Source organism: Lipotes vexillifer, unplaced genomic scaffold (genome assembly GCF_000442215.2).
Source record: "Lipotes vexillifer unplaced genomic scaffold, Lipotes_vexillifer_v1.1 scaffold124, whole genome shotgun sequence".
Classification (NCBI taxonomy): domain Eukaryota; kingdom Metazoa; phylum Chordata; class Mammalia; order Artiodactyla; family Lipotidae; genus Lipotes; species Lipotes vexillifer.
Genome location: NW_006771308.1, coordinates 1,208,190 through 1,222,376, shown reverse-complemented (window position 1 = coordinate 1,222,376; position 14,187 = coordinate 1,208,190). Strand labels below are relative to the sequence as shown.

The 14,187-nt window shown below is 34.7% G+C and overlaps 1 protein-coding gene across 1 annotated transcript in view; it reads right to left on the bottom strand.

The window, feature by feature from the left end:
* Window positions 1-479: 479 nt before the first annotated feature.
* MAP4K5 (mitogen-activated protein kinase kinase kinase kinase 5) overlaps window positions 480-14,187 on the bottom strand; it is a 140,894-nt gene continuing 127,186 nt past the window's right edge. The window contains 5 exon segments of the mRNA XM_007446611.1: window positions 480-2,095; window positions 4,492-4,547; window positions 7,219-7,289; window positions 9,823-9,915; window positions 12,312-12,380. Coding sequence (XP_007446673.1) covers window positions 2,008-2,095; window positions 4,492-4,547; window positions 7,219-7,289; window positions 9,823-9,915; window positions 12,312-12,380 — 377 coding nt within the window. The 3' untranslated portion in view covers window positions 480-2,007.

Here is a 14,187-nt window from a genome sequence, read left to right as displayed (position 1 = left end):
CCCGTGTCCCCTGCATCGGCAGGCAGACTCTCAACCACTGTGCCACCATGGAAGCTCATGTTTAATCATTTTTAATAGCATAGGACTAAAAGACTAACTGTAAGCTCTGGATGCATGCATGGGGTGGTGGGCACATTACGATTTTCACTGTAGAGTTATCCAGCTGGGCAGTTTAGCCAGGACACTTCTGATGTCAGGATCTTTTTAGGTCTTTCCACTTGCACTGATGAGATGGTGCAGAGAAGACTCTTCGGTATTGTTAGGATGGGAAGATCTGGCTGCCAGAATTCAGAGAGGAGGAGGAGGATATTGGTCTTTGTATCCAGAATGTAAATATTTCCTGGTTTGAGTATGGTCCCCTGCCATCTATTGTATCCAGTGTCCTTCAGTCCAGAGGCCCCATTTAAGATACCCAAAATAAACAGTAACACACTTACTGAAATCATAGCATTTTTAAAGGACAATACTTTATATATCTCATTTGCATAATATTTTATTGTTTGCATATTGCATAGTGAAAAGAACAGAGTCACAAGACTCATGGTCTGGCTCAACCACTAACTTGCTGTGTGAATTGGGGTAAGTCTCTTAACCTTACTAAACCCTTATCTCCTCGTCTAAAAAAAGGAGATGATGATAATACCTACTATACAGGACTGCTAAAGACCGAATGAGATAGTTACACTGTCTTCCTCTCAAGGAACTGCTGAAAATGAATCTATAGTATGCTCTTGCCACCCCTTTGTTCATCATCTCAACAATAACTGTTAAATGCATTAAGACAATAGGTACCAGTGTGACGCTTTCAGTTTGAATACTAACAATAGCAGAAAGAAAGAAAACTCAAGAATGGCCCAATCCTTACTTATCTTTAGAATATTGATTTTTATAATACTTATTTATACTATCCCATCAGGAATTAAATTTCATTTAAAGATTTTTTTTTTTAACCTACTCAAAATGAAGATCTATATATGTGAAAAACCCAAGAATACACATGTAGTTGCTTTACAATTTCCCCTCTGGTATAGTATAAGTAAAATACATATCATGGGCAGTTAAACACTTTTCCCCCCTACATTAGGGATGATAATATATATGAAGATTAATTTCTTATGCATTATCCCTAATGTAAAAAAAAAAAAAACATCACAGGTATATTATACTGCTTGTCAAGAATACATACACAGAGTAGTCACATCTAGAAATACACACTCCTTCTAACAATATTTCAACCATCATCATTATCTTCTGTATGACCCCCTACAATTATATGTAGTTGAAAACACAAAACTCTCTTTTAAGGCAATTCTGGATGATATTATATTACAAAATACTTGCATTAAATAATATTGCATGTAGGTATTGAACCTCCAAACACAGCCTTTAAACCCTCAAAGTACTAGTCTTAAAAGGTAAACAAAATTTTTATATATTATAAAAAAATTTAAGCTGCTCTGCAACCTTCCTTTGCTAAAAGTTAGATACATTACACCACTCCAGCAAGAGATTAATAAATAAGGATTAAATATTCTATTTTACAAAAACATACAGAATGGCCAATGTAAAAGTGAAAGGCTTACCTGATAATTTCTTTATCAAATTATGTTCATTAAGAAGGAATAAAACATGGTATAAAATGAGAAAACTGTCACTAAATTTATCTCTCTGAAGATAATCACATGAGTTGTTATCTAAAAATATCATGGCATCCTTGTTACAAACATTTTTTTTAAAAAGACTGTGTTTCCTGGAACTAGAGGACTATCTGTCTCATAGCTTTTATTAAGCAAACTTGATAAAACCACCACATAGTGGCAAGAGATAGAATAGCTGTTTCCAGCTACAGAAAATACTGAATTCTACCTTAAAGTACAGATCATTTGAGATATAACCCATAACAATTAAAGCAAATCATAGTGTAGTTTGTACTGAATTTCCTTAAGATATTTTTGCTTTCAATGGAGTGTATTCATTTTCCTGTCATTTGAGACCAATTTCTGTTGCTTAGTAACTATTTTCATGTCCAGCCAAGATGTAAAGATTGCTGTGTGCAGTAGGATTTTCTGTTGGCCTACTTTCCAAAACAACAACCCTGCAATTAAATCAAAACAAAAGTCTTGTTAAAGAGTAGAAACAGAGATTTCATCTTCAAATACTAACATCAAACCAGGAAAGAATATCATTGTTCACATTCACATAAGATTACACAGAGATCACATTAATAGATGCACAGTCAAATTAAGCTTTACATTTTATAGCTTAAAAACAGAACTGAATAAGAATTGATGAATTTATGAATATAAAATATTAAAAACATTTCAGGATAGTCTCATCTTATTCCAACTAAAAACAAATTTGCTTACTCATATATGCCAAAAAAAGGTATAATAAAGCTTTAGAATATACATGAACAAGAAGGGGATGGAGGAAGGGCTGAGAGAATAAAACGGGATTTTAAGAGGTACCCACTCACACTTTCTTCAAGGTATTTGCAAATAAATAGTTTTAAAAAGTATGAAATGGGGCCATCTCCCTTGTCCCTGGAACAAAGGCAGGGTAAGAGTTCAATGAAAGGACCAATAGGAAGAAAAACCAAACAAGTGTCATATCATAGGACCTACACTGTGGGAAGACAGGTTTGAGAACAAAATAAAAAACAATATGCCCGTGCAGAGAAAAATGTCTAGAAGGGGAAATGGGAGGTGGGGGGAGTTGCATAACTAATTTATATTTTTCTAGTATATGAATTTCCTACAACTAGCATATTATTACTTTTGAAATGAAAACAAAAAAGTAATATATACTTAAAGCATGCATTAAAGAAAAGGAGAAGGGGAAAATAAAATTACCTATAATTCAACTGCCCAGAGTTTACCATTATTAATATTCTGACATAGTTTTCTTTCCTCCTAGATATTAATACCTATATTTAAACAATACAATTTAACAAATCACTTTAAAAATTAAGACAAAACAAAAGCCTTGGTTAAGATGTATGTCTTAAAATCAAGGAGATGCCCAAGTAAGAAGATAATCAGAACAAGGCAATGGTCTGAAAAAAGTAGTTTTTTAGGGCAATAGTGACAGAGAATGGAGAAACAATACAAACAAAGAAGGGATAGATGAAAGAGAAAATTCTGGGGGAAGGAGTTAGAAGGAAACAAGTAACTAAGAGAAATGGCTTCTGATGCCTACCCTCTATTAAGCAGAAATCTCTCATACTATGTCTCACCAAAGCGCTATTTGTGCCAGGATCACTGAATGATCTACAATTCTTTTGTCAGCCCTTCCTGGAGAAGCAAAGGGCCTCCCATTCTACAGTCATTTACCAGGTGGTCCTCCAATTCTCTTTTATGCAGGACTAGTTACTAGGTTGCCATGCTCTCTGGGCTTGCCTTTCAATGGCAATGGGTAGTTGCCATTTTCCAAAAATCCTTTTTCTTTACAAAAGTCTCTTTAAAAAATTTTTATGGAGTCATAACTCCAGTTCTCCCCGACTTCCTTAAGTGTGTAATATCTAAGCAATGGTTTTGTAACTAGACTGAACTTGAAGATCAGAGGTTCTCAATCCTTGCCTCAGGACTAATGTATACCCCACTATAGCCAGTTTTGCTGAGGTAACAACTTTTGGAAAATAGGAAGGGATAGGTATTTTATTCATTGTAGAGGTAGATAACATAGACTTTGAAGAACAAAAGCTATAATTCTTTTTTCGTGAGATGGAATAGTTTTGGAACTTATCTTTCACTTTGATCACAGAGACCACATAATTCCTTCTAACTTAGAACGACCTCAGAGACTCAGTCAAATATCTTGTGATATAAAAGTACATGTCAGGAGGTGCACATTCTGTTGGATATATACAGTAACAGTTAACAGAAGTTAACATGCCAGGAAGAAATGATGAAAACAAAGGAGCCTGAAATATGTCATGATACTAGGGACATAAACACCCATCTAACACATTTTGTCTTGCCTGAGTATAACTGTTTCTAGAATCATGATCCTCACACTGACAACAGCTTGCTTAATTGACTAATTAAAATACTTTTTTTCTCTCTCTCAATAAAGATACAGGGACATTTCTCTAAGATTCTGAAGCCTCTAAGAGTTTTGTTTAACATACATAAAAATAAATAAATGAACAAACCAAACAAAACACGTAGATACAGAGTGGCTGCCAGGGGGAAGAGGTAGGGGTGGAGGGAGAGTGAAATGGGTAAAGGGGGTTAATTGTGTGGTGATGAAAGGAAACTAAACTTTTGGTGGTGAGCAAGGGTATATAGAACTAGAGATATAACATTGTATACATGAAATTTATATAAATGTTATAAACCAATGTTACTTCTATTGAACAATATAAATACATATATTGAAACAATATAAGTATATTGAAAAAGAAGTGTTTGAAACACAGTCAGAGGTTGACAGTATAATTAAAAATACAATCGTTGAACTCCTTTGGTAATAAAACAACCAAACTATTACCTGTCTGATCCTAATAAGCGGAAAACTCTTGTTTCATCTGAAATCTCCTGGGTAACCTATGAAAGAAAATATCCCATATTATTAGTCCTCATATTATTTAAATTATAATTTAAAAATCATTTAGATAGAGTAAGTATTAAAAAGAATGATAATTTTTGATAGACTCAATTCCTCAAATTAAATAGATTTTAGTAAGGTTTTTTTTGACTGTTTATTAGTAGAAACAAATCAACATTTATGGAACATCTCTTTGGGTCAAGCACTTTTCCTTAGAACTTTTTATGATATGTATTATCATTCCCATATTATTAAAGAGAAAACTAAGACTCAGTGAGGTTAAGTAACTTACTTTTAGGTCATATAACTAGTAGACCCAAGATCTGAGTACAGGTTTGCTGGACTGCACAGCCCCTACTCCTTCCTTTACGTCATAGGGCAGATGCTTAAGGTGGCACCCCTCAGCCCACCTGATTTCAGCAGAGCTGCGGTAGACACTCCCATGCACCTGTGTCTTACATCTGTGTACTGGGGGTATTCCTCTGCTCTGTCTTCTCCAAAACTGAAGAAAGGAGGTACTCAGTCGTGCACAGGTACTATTCCAAAGTGTGGGGAGTTGACACCTCTGGGGGAAACCCTTAACTACCAGGGACAGCAGCTGGTGTATAAATGAACCTGCCTCCCCACCTTCTGATGAGCCAATTCTGAGGTGTGCTCCACACTGTTCCTCAGTAGTCCCTATAGGATTAAGCCCTCGTTGCCCATAGTGAGAAGCAGTTTATTAATGTGCTCTTTGTTGGCTTTTTGTCCCTCTCCATCTTACATTCCTTACTCTGTCACTTGTTTTTCTGGGATCTACTCCCAAATAAACAAGGACCTGAGTCCTTGTTTTAGGGTCAGCTTTTGGAGGAACACAAACTCTTGACAGTGTGGATATAAAATAAGTATAAAAATACTCTGCTATCAATGAGTTTGCAGTCTAGCTGAGAAGATGGAATTAACAAACTTGAACCAGAAAATAAATCTGGTGCTATACTAAATGCAGCTGATTTTCAGAGTATTCAGTTCAGAAATGTTCCAATCATTGTGGACTAGAATGGCTGATTTTTACATTATGAACATTATAGCTAGGCCCAAATTGAAGGATGAGAACAAAACCAGAAAGAAAAAGGTAAGCAAGATGACTTAAAAATAGGAGGTAGAATTCACACTTTATATGGTAAACAACAAGTAACTTCTACAGATTTCTACCCACAGGAGTGACACAGTGAAAATAGCATCTATGGACAATTAATGTTATGGCAGTAAATAGGACTGTAGGCTTCATTAAATGCAGGGGCCTGGTGACATTTAGTGACATGGGTCAGTAACTAAACTGATGCTTCAAAAACAAGCTGATTTATGTCATTTTCTCTTGGAAGCATTCTAATTCCACTGATTTACATCATTTTTACTTGGAAGCATTCTATTTCTGCATTCATATAAGAGGTGGAAATAGTTATATCTAAATAACAGTGTAAAGGTAATTCAAATAGAAGATTTTAAGCTTCAAAATAAGTCCATAAATTTGTGAGGCCCTGGTGTGCAAGAATTACACAGGTACTCACACAAATGGGAAATGTCTCTGTTAGTATTCTCTTAACTGTTAGGATTCACCTCTCAAGGTGGGAGCCCAAGTCCCACCTCCTACATGAAATATATCCCAATTATCTAAGTAGAAGTGATTTTTGGAGACCCTTCACATCCAGGCTCTGTCACTTAACTAGTTCTGTAACTCTGGGTAAGTTACCTAATCACTCTGTACCTGTAAAATCGGGAATATGAATAGTACATTACTTTGAATTGTACCTAAATCCCACTATATTATTAGCCTTCAGTAAGATAGCATTTGTAAAGTGCCTGGAAGATAGACATCATAAGGGTTTGATATTATTTATAATTATGCTTCATTATGTCTTCAGTGCTATAATAAGAATAGTGTCCTAAATGTATTTGATACTCAATAAATATTTAGTAAATGAATTAATTTTCTTAGATTTTCCTTAGTCCTGTGATCCAATACATATTAATTTAGAATTTTAAATGTAACATTAAAAAAGAAGCTGCAGGGGCTTCCCTGGTAGTGCAGTGGTTAAGAATCCGCCTGCCAATGCAGGGGACACGGGTTCAAGCCCTGGTCCGGGAAGATCCCACATGCCTCGGAGCAACTAAGCCCGTGAGCCACAACTACTGAAGCCCGAGCACCTAGAGCCCGTGGTCCCAACAAGAGAAGCCACCACAATGAGAAGCCTGCGCACCACAACGAAGAATAGCTCCCCTTCGCCACAACCGGAGAAAAGCCCGGGTGCAGCAACGGAGACCCAACGTAGCCAAAAATAAAAATAAATAAAATAAATTTATATATAAAAAAGAAGCTGCACATTTATAGATTATAGAAAAGGCTTATTACCTTTAGAAAAGTTTAGTAAGTTTAGCAACCATATTTGTAAATTACAAATAAGAGGACTGAAATTGTGTAAACTCATGTTTGACAATTCCTTGTGGCCACTGAGAATACAATAAATACAAAACTGAACATTATTTGAAGGGAAAATACTGGCAGTTTTGTTCGACCGGCATTAAAGGCATTAAACATAGCAACGTGGGTTCAGAAAGACAATACATAAAACGAATGTTTCAACATTTAAAATCTTTAATGGGAATCACTGGAGGTAATTTGAGAAATCTTACCTCATCTGATTTGAAGCTTTTACCCTGCATTCCATGTTTCCAGAAAGCCAACACACTGTCTTGAAGGCATACTAAAAAGATAAGGGAGAACGGGACTAAAATAAGGCACATAGTAGTGCATTATACATTTTCCTTAACTGTCTTTAATAAATGATAATGTAAGGCTATTCAAGTGCTTGGTGCAAAATTTCACTGTCTAGACCATTAGTTCCCAACATTTTTGTGGCTAAGTCATGACAAAGCTCAAATAATTTATTGAGGCAGGGTCATGGAAGTTTTCAAAGGTACATTATAACAGGCATTTATTTAAAAATGGGCTAACTTTTGATGAGCTGGACACCAGCATATTAATTTTTCTTTCATATACTATCTTTTGTCTTAGGTAAATAAAATAATAAAAACATAACTGGTTTTTTAGATTAAAAAATGATTATTTAAATAATGTGATATATTTAGAAGTAGCTATTAAGGAAGCATCTTTTATTTCTGTTCACATATTCCCTATTATAAAATTAATTTTAAAAAATAAACCTGTCCTGTAATCTAAAATTTAACCACACACTGAATATTTTTGATCTGTGAACCAATTCTTATTTGGAGGGGCTAGGGGCTCTGAGCTATAGTACTCACTGTTGCTGCCCAACCCCATCAGGCCTCCAGAGCCCACCGGGCCTTTGCCCTGGCCTTGCAGGTCCCACTGTTCACAAGTGTGGTCACAGATTTGAGCCAAGCTTGCCCAACTTCTTGATGGCTTTGGAATCAGGAACGACCGTGACCCCAAAGTGTGGCCACCTCATGACATGCCATATCCCCTCTTGCTGCCCACTCATCTCCCACGATCCCCTGGGGTGGCCTGAGGGTCTTGGAGGGAAACCTGTTCTCACTGTGCCTTGTCCATTTCTGTGTCTTGCCTGTGCTGGGCCGACTGAAGCACACATATGGGGTCACTTAGTGGTTTAGAAACAGAGTGGCAGGGCCCCCAATTTTGGGGTGGGGGAGGCAGCAGGGCCTCTGAGTCCTTCCTGGCCAGAGGCTAGAGTCATTAAAGCACAGTGAGAGAAGGAGAAAACCAATCTGATTGTTGGAGAGTTAGCCATATGCCCTATACCAGTAAAGATAATGGGAGAAAGTGATTGAAATTTATTATATTTCTTACTAGAATATTGACTCTGTAAAAAGTTAATATAAGAATGTTCTGGAAACATAATTTAGCTCAATAAACATTAAAGTATTTTACAATAACCAATCATACAAGCTTCACTAGCCATGAAATAAAAAAACAGGTAGTACTGGCTTTGTTTTTAAAAGGTGACTTAAAGGGACTCTTTACCCAGGAGGATCCTTGAAATTATTCCAAAGTTCACTGGAAAGAAGAGATGGTAGCCTAGGAGGAACAAACTTTTGTAGAACGAAAATATCCTAAAAAATTGGGCATATATGAAAAAGTTGAGGTACTAGCGTGTTTCAGTTAAAATTAAGAGGACCTAAAGATCTGTATATTAGAATCTCTATTGAAAATATTAAATCTTAGAAACTGGCATGCAACAGCCAGCATACAAAGGAGTAAAAGAAGAAAATATTTCCAAAATTCCTTTTGTCATGGCATCTACAGAAAGTTTAGGTTTTCTGCTTGAATAAAATTTCCAATCATAAGCAAATTATTCCTATGTAAGAGGGTTACCCAGAGGGATGAATGTACTTTGCAATAGGGCAAAACTCCACTTGAGAAACCATTAAATTTTTAAAAAATCAACAGAAAACTTTCTAAACAGTGAGAAACACATTTTTAAAAGTATATACATTTAATTATAAAATACATATATTTTTTACAGCCCAAATAAAAATCACCAATTTTGTTTTAACTGTTTTTGACTTAAAGTAGAACCATATCATGAATTGTTCAAAATGTTTCCACCCACAGTATTTTTTCAAGTTCTATCACCCTTGAGGAAAATACTTACTGACATATAATCAGTGAGGATGCAAACAATAATAATTTTTATCATAATACCAATGATATTACAGAGTAAAACACTCATTGACAAGGAAGCAAATTCAAATGGTATAGTATTTTCCAGATTCTGTGGGAAACTATTTATATTTAAATAGACCTAAAAGCAAAAACCATCAACACACACCAACCAGAATCTTACACGGCAAAGAATTCTAGCATATCTAACATTGTTAATCACATCACACAAATACCTTCATGATTTGGAAAGAATTGGAAGAAGTATAATTCACTTGATGCAGCAAAGGGAACAATGAATAGAAGAAATGATTTCATGTTTTAAATATTCAAGAAACGACAATAAAAGATTTATTATGGTCCAGACAGGCACTGTCTAATATTATAGTAACTAGCTCTGTGTGGCTATTTACATCAAAATTTAAATTAATTAAAATTAAAAAAATTAAAATGTAGCACTAGCCATGTTTCAAGTACTTAACAAGTGTGGTTAACGACTACTGTATTTAAGAACACAGAGAACATTTCTATATCAAAGAAACTTCTATGAGACAGTGCTGGTCTAGATAACCCTAAGTACAGAATGAACAAAAAACCAAGTACTCTAAATGCATTATTAATAAAAGGAGACTTACCTACAGATTCAATGCGAAAATCAAAACTTAGCTCAGAGGCCAGTTTCTTACTTGATTTTAGTTTTCCTTGTAGATTTACAATTTTTACAAATTCTTAAAAAAAGAAAAAACAAGTCAAGGCTGGAAATGCAGATTTGCTAAAATAAATGTAACTTGATAAGTGGATTTTACATGGATACATAACAATATTCTTAATAAAGTTCAATTATTTCTCTTGATTCAAGTATGCCCAGTGAAAAACTGTCACTGATATATTCTATAAGAGTGAGGCCTCCGTTGTAAATGGCAATTCCACCAGTATTTTTTTTTCATAGTTTATATTGAACACTTACGTTCTCATTGTTTAAAAAGTGAAGTGTTTTTTTAACAGTGGTTAACTTGGTGCCTAAATATTCAGCAATAAGAGTTGGTTTTTTCCCCCTTACAAATTACATAACATATGATAAGTAATATTTGCAGTAATTCTTAACTTTAGTATGTAACTAATATTCTACAGAAGCACAAGGGAGGAAAAAATAGTACTCTCAAAAGTCAGAATTTCTTTATAAGTAAACTCTGGGATAGATAGTATATGCGAATATTTCTATTTCCCTTTTGTCCATTTGTTTTTTAATTTAACCATCTTAGCTCTGACTTGGAAGATACCTTCTCTCTGCATTACTTTCTCATCTGTCTACCATTATTTGTGATTACACACCTATCTCCATTGCTGCTTAGTAAAACTGATTTATACCACAGAGTTGACAAACAATTTTCAAAGTGTTACACTGCTCCCCTAAGAAAAAAAGAACAACTGAGAAAGTCAACTTTCCATTTACCATGAATAGCTGGGAAATGGAAGTCTTAATTAATCAAAGGTTTAAAAAATTTTTTAAAAAATACATAAATCAACAAAATGAAAAGTACAATTTATTTTCCTTGTTTGACTCAGAAGGTATTTAGGCATTTAATGTTAAAGGTTCAACACTACTACAATTAAATTCTGATCATCTGTTTATTTCATTAATTAGTACTGAGGCGTCTACTTGTTTGGGTAAAAAATAATTTATCAAATTCACTTAAGAGTAACCAAACAACACGCCAATCTTATCAGTATTCAAAGAATCAAAAATACTTAAGGGATAATGGGCAAATGAATCACTCTGGGGTTTGGTTTACTTATCTATAATGTTAGATGATCTTTATGATTCTATAAGGCAAATCTACTAGGGAACACTTTAGAGAATAGAAATTAAGACAAAAATACAGGTAAATTAAGTAGTGGAACAATTTTAAAAATAACCCTAAACATCTATGGGCAGGTCTAGTAATTTTAAAATATTGGAATGAATCAAACCACAGCAAATATCCAAATTTCAAATATAATGCCAAGTCTGGGTGAATTTCACTTGCAGGATTCATTGCATTAAAGTAAGGGGGATTTTAAGAATTAGAGTGCTTTGTCTGCAAAATTGAAAACACCTGTTGTTAAAGTTTTTCTGTCTCTTCCACTGCATATACAGTACAACACACATCTATCAGTAACATCTCTCGCTGCATCAAAAGAATCACAACTAGCAGGTAAAGGTGTCAAATCTATTTGTGCATTAGGATATCACACTGACATGATTTTAAAAGTTCACGTTATATGACTACAAGTGACCAAATTAGTATAACCTTCTATTTTTTCATTAACTACAATGAATTATACAGAATTTTATACAGAATAATTTTATACACAATTTTACCCCAAGGTTATGGCAAACTGTTCTAATACAGTTGTCCCTCGGTATCCACGGGGAATTGGTTCCAGTACCCCTCATGGAGACCAAAGTCCATGGATGCTCAAGTGCCTTATATGAAATGGCCTAGTGTTTGCATATAACCTATACATAACCTCCCATAGACTTTAATTTAAAAAAATATTTTTATTCAAATATAGTTGATTTACAATAGCATGTAAGTTTCAGGTGTACAGCACAGTGATTCAGTTATACATGTGTGTGTATATATATGTAGATATAGTCTTTTTCAGATTCTTTTTTTCCCTTATAAGTTATTACATAATATTGAGTATTGTTCCCTGTGCTATACAGTAGATCCTAGATTACTTATAATACCTAATACAACACAAAAGCTATATAAATAGTTGCCAGGCACTTGCAAATTCAGGTTTGCTTTTATGAGCTTTCTGGAATTTTTTTTTCTAAATATTTTCAATCCATGGTTGGCTGAATAGAGGATGTGGAACCTACAGATACAGAGGGCTGACTGTGTAATGTTCCCAAGTAGGCCAAACAGAATAAAGAAAAAGGTCACAGAGGATAGTCCGACAAACAGATCAATTAGTTACTACATCTGTAGCCAATTTAGGTTTTTCATCAATAAAACAATGCCACTTAAGGTGAGAAAGTGCAAATCTACTTTACTGATTCTATTAGAATCAATTCCATGAAAAGGTATGTTATATCAAGTAGTATACTTAGAATAAATTTTAAAATAATACTTACTGTCTAAACACACTAAAACAGTATCTCTCTCCAACTGTGTTACATGAATGGAATCTAACTGTTGGCTGCCTTGGGGGGAAAAAAACAAGGTTACAGTTATATAACATGCATTAAAAACTAGAACTTAGAAAAGAAACACAAATTCTGATTTTTTTCTGTGATTTTAAACTAGTCTTTGAAATAAACACAGAAATTATATTTTGTAATTGTCTTGTCAAAAACTGTATGTAAGTCAATTTAAAAGAACAAAGTCCTATGCAAGGCTAACTGAGCTGAGAAAAGCTCAATATTACATTTAGCTGATACCTCTGCTAGTTCTAGAAAGATGAGTTACAAAAATAAAATGAAGCAAATGGTAAATATGGGGAAGAAAGTAAGATGCATGCTATACAGTGACTAGATTTTGCTTTGCATTTTGCAGTAGCCAATGGGAAGATGAAAACAAGATCAGTTAGGTGCATCACAGTGTCCCTGAGATAAAAATAAGTCAGTAATTCAGAAAAAGCAAAAGGATTAACAAAACTATCAGAGAGAAATTTTCCTGGTATTTGCGGGGTGGTGGTGGTGGTGTGTGTGTGGGTGAACGCACATAGGAAGGAGTTCCTGTATTAACAGGACACCAGGGTAGCGTAATGAACAATACTGTCAACAACATCTTTGCAGGAAGCAACTTTCATCACTTTGCTGATATTCACAGGGCTACTTCTCTTAACATCTGCTAACAGAAGTCATGACATTTTTGCAGAACATTTTTGGTAAAACAATTTATTTTAGCCACTCAGATGGCGTGAATGGTCTAGATGAAGCTAAGAAAAGATTTTAGATAATTTAGAGCAGTCATTCTTTCTTTTTTTAATTAATTTTTATTGGACTATAGTTGATTTAAAATGTTGTGTTAGTTTCTGCTCTACAGCAAAGTGAATCAGTTATACATATACATATATCCACTCTTTTTTAGATTCTATTCCCACATAGGTCATTACAGAGTATTGAGTAGAGTTCCCTGTGCTATAGATTCTTATTAGTTATCTATTTTATATATAGTAGTGTGTATATGTCAATCCTCTTGAAGCTTTTTAAAATTTTTCAATTTTATTTTATTTTGTTATACAGCAGGTTCTTATTAGTCATCAATTTTATACACATTAGTGTATACATGTCAATCCCAATCCCCCAATTCATCACACCACCATCCCCACCGCCCCACGGCTTTCCCCTCTTGGTGTCCATACGTTTGTTCTCTTACAGCTGCGTCTCAACTTCTGCCCTGCAAATCGGTTCATCTGTACCATTTTTCTAGGTTCCACATACATGTGTTAATACACGGTATTTGTTTTTCTTACTTCACTCTGTATGACAGTCTCTAGATCCATCCACGTCTCAACAAATGACTCAATTTCGTTCCATTTTATGGCTGAGTAATATTCGATTGTATACATGTACCACACTTTCTTCATCCATTTGTCTGTCGACAGGCATTTAGGTTGCTTCCAAGTCCTGGCTATTGTAAATAGTGCTGCAATGAACATTGGGGTGCATGTGTCTTTTTGAATTGTGGTTTTCTCTGGGTATATGCCCAGTAGTGGGATTGCTGGATCATATGGTAATTCTATTTTTAGTTTTGAAGGAACCTCCATACTGTTCTCCATAGCAGCTGTATCAATTTACATTCCCACCAACAGTGCAAGAAGGTTCCCTTTTCTCCACACCCTCTTCAGCATTTGTTGTTTGTAGATTTTCTGATGATGGCCATTCTGACCGGTGTGAGGTGATACCTCATTGTAGTTTTGATTTTCATTTCTCTAATAATTAGTGATGTTGAGCAGCTTTTCATGTGCTTCTTGGCCATCTGTATGTCTTCTTTGGAGAAATGTCT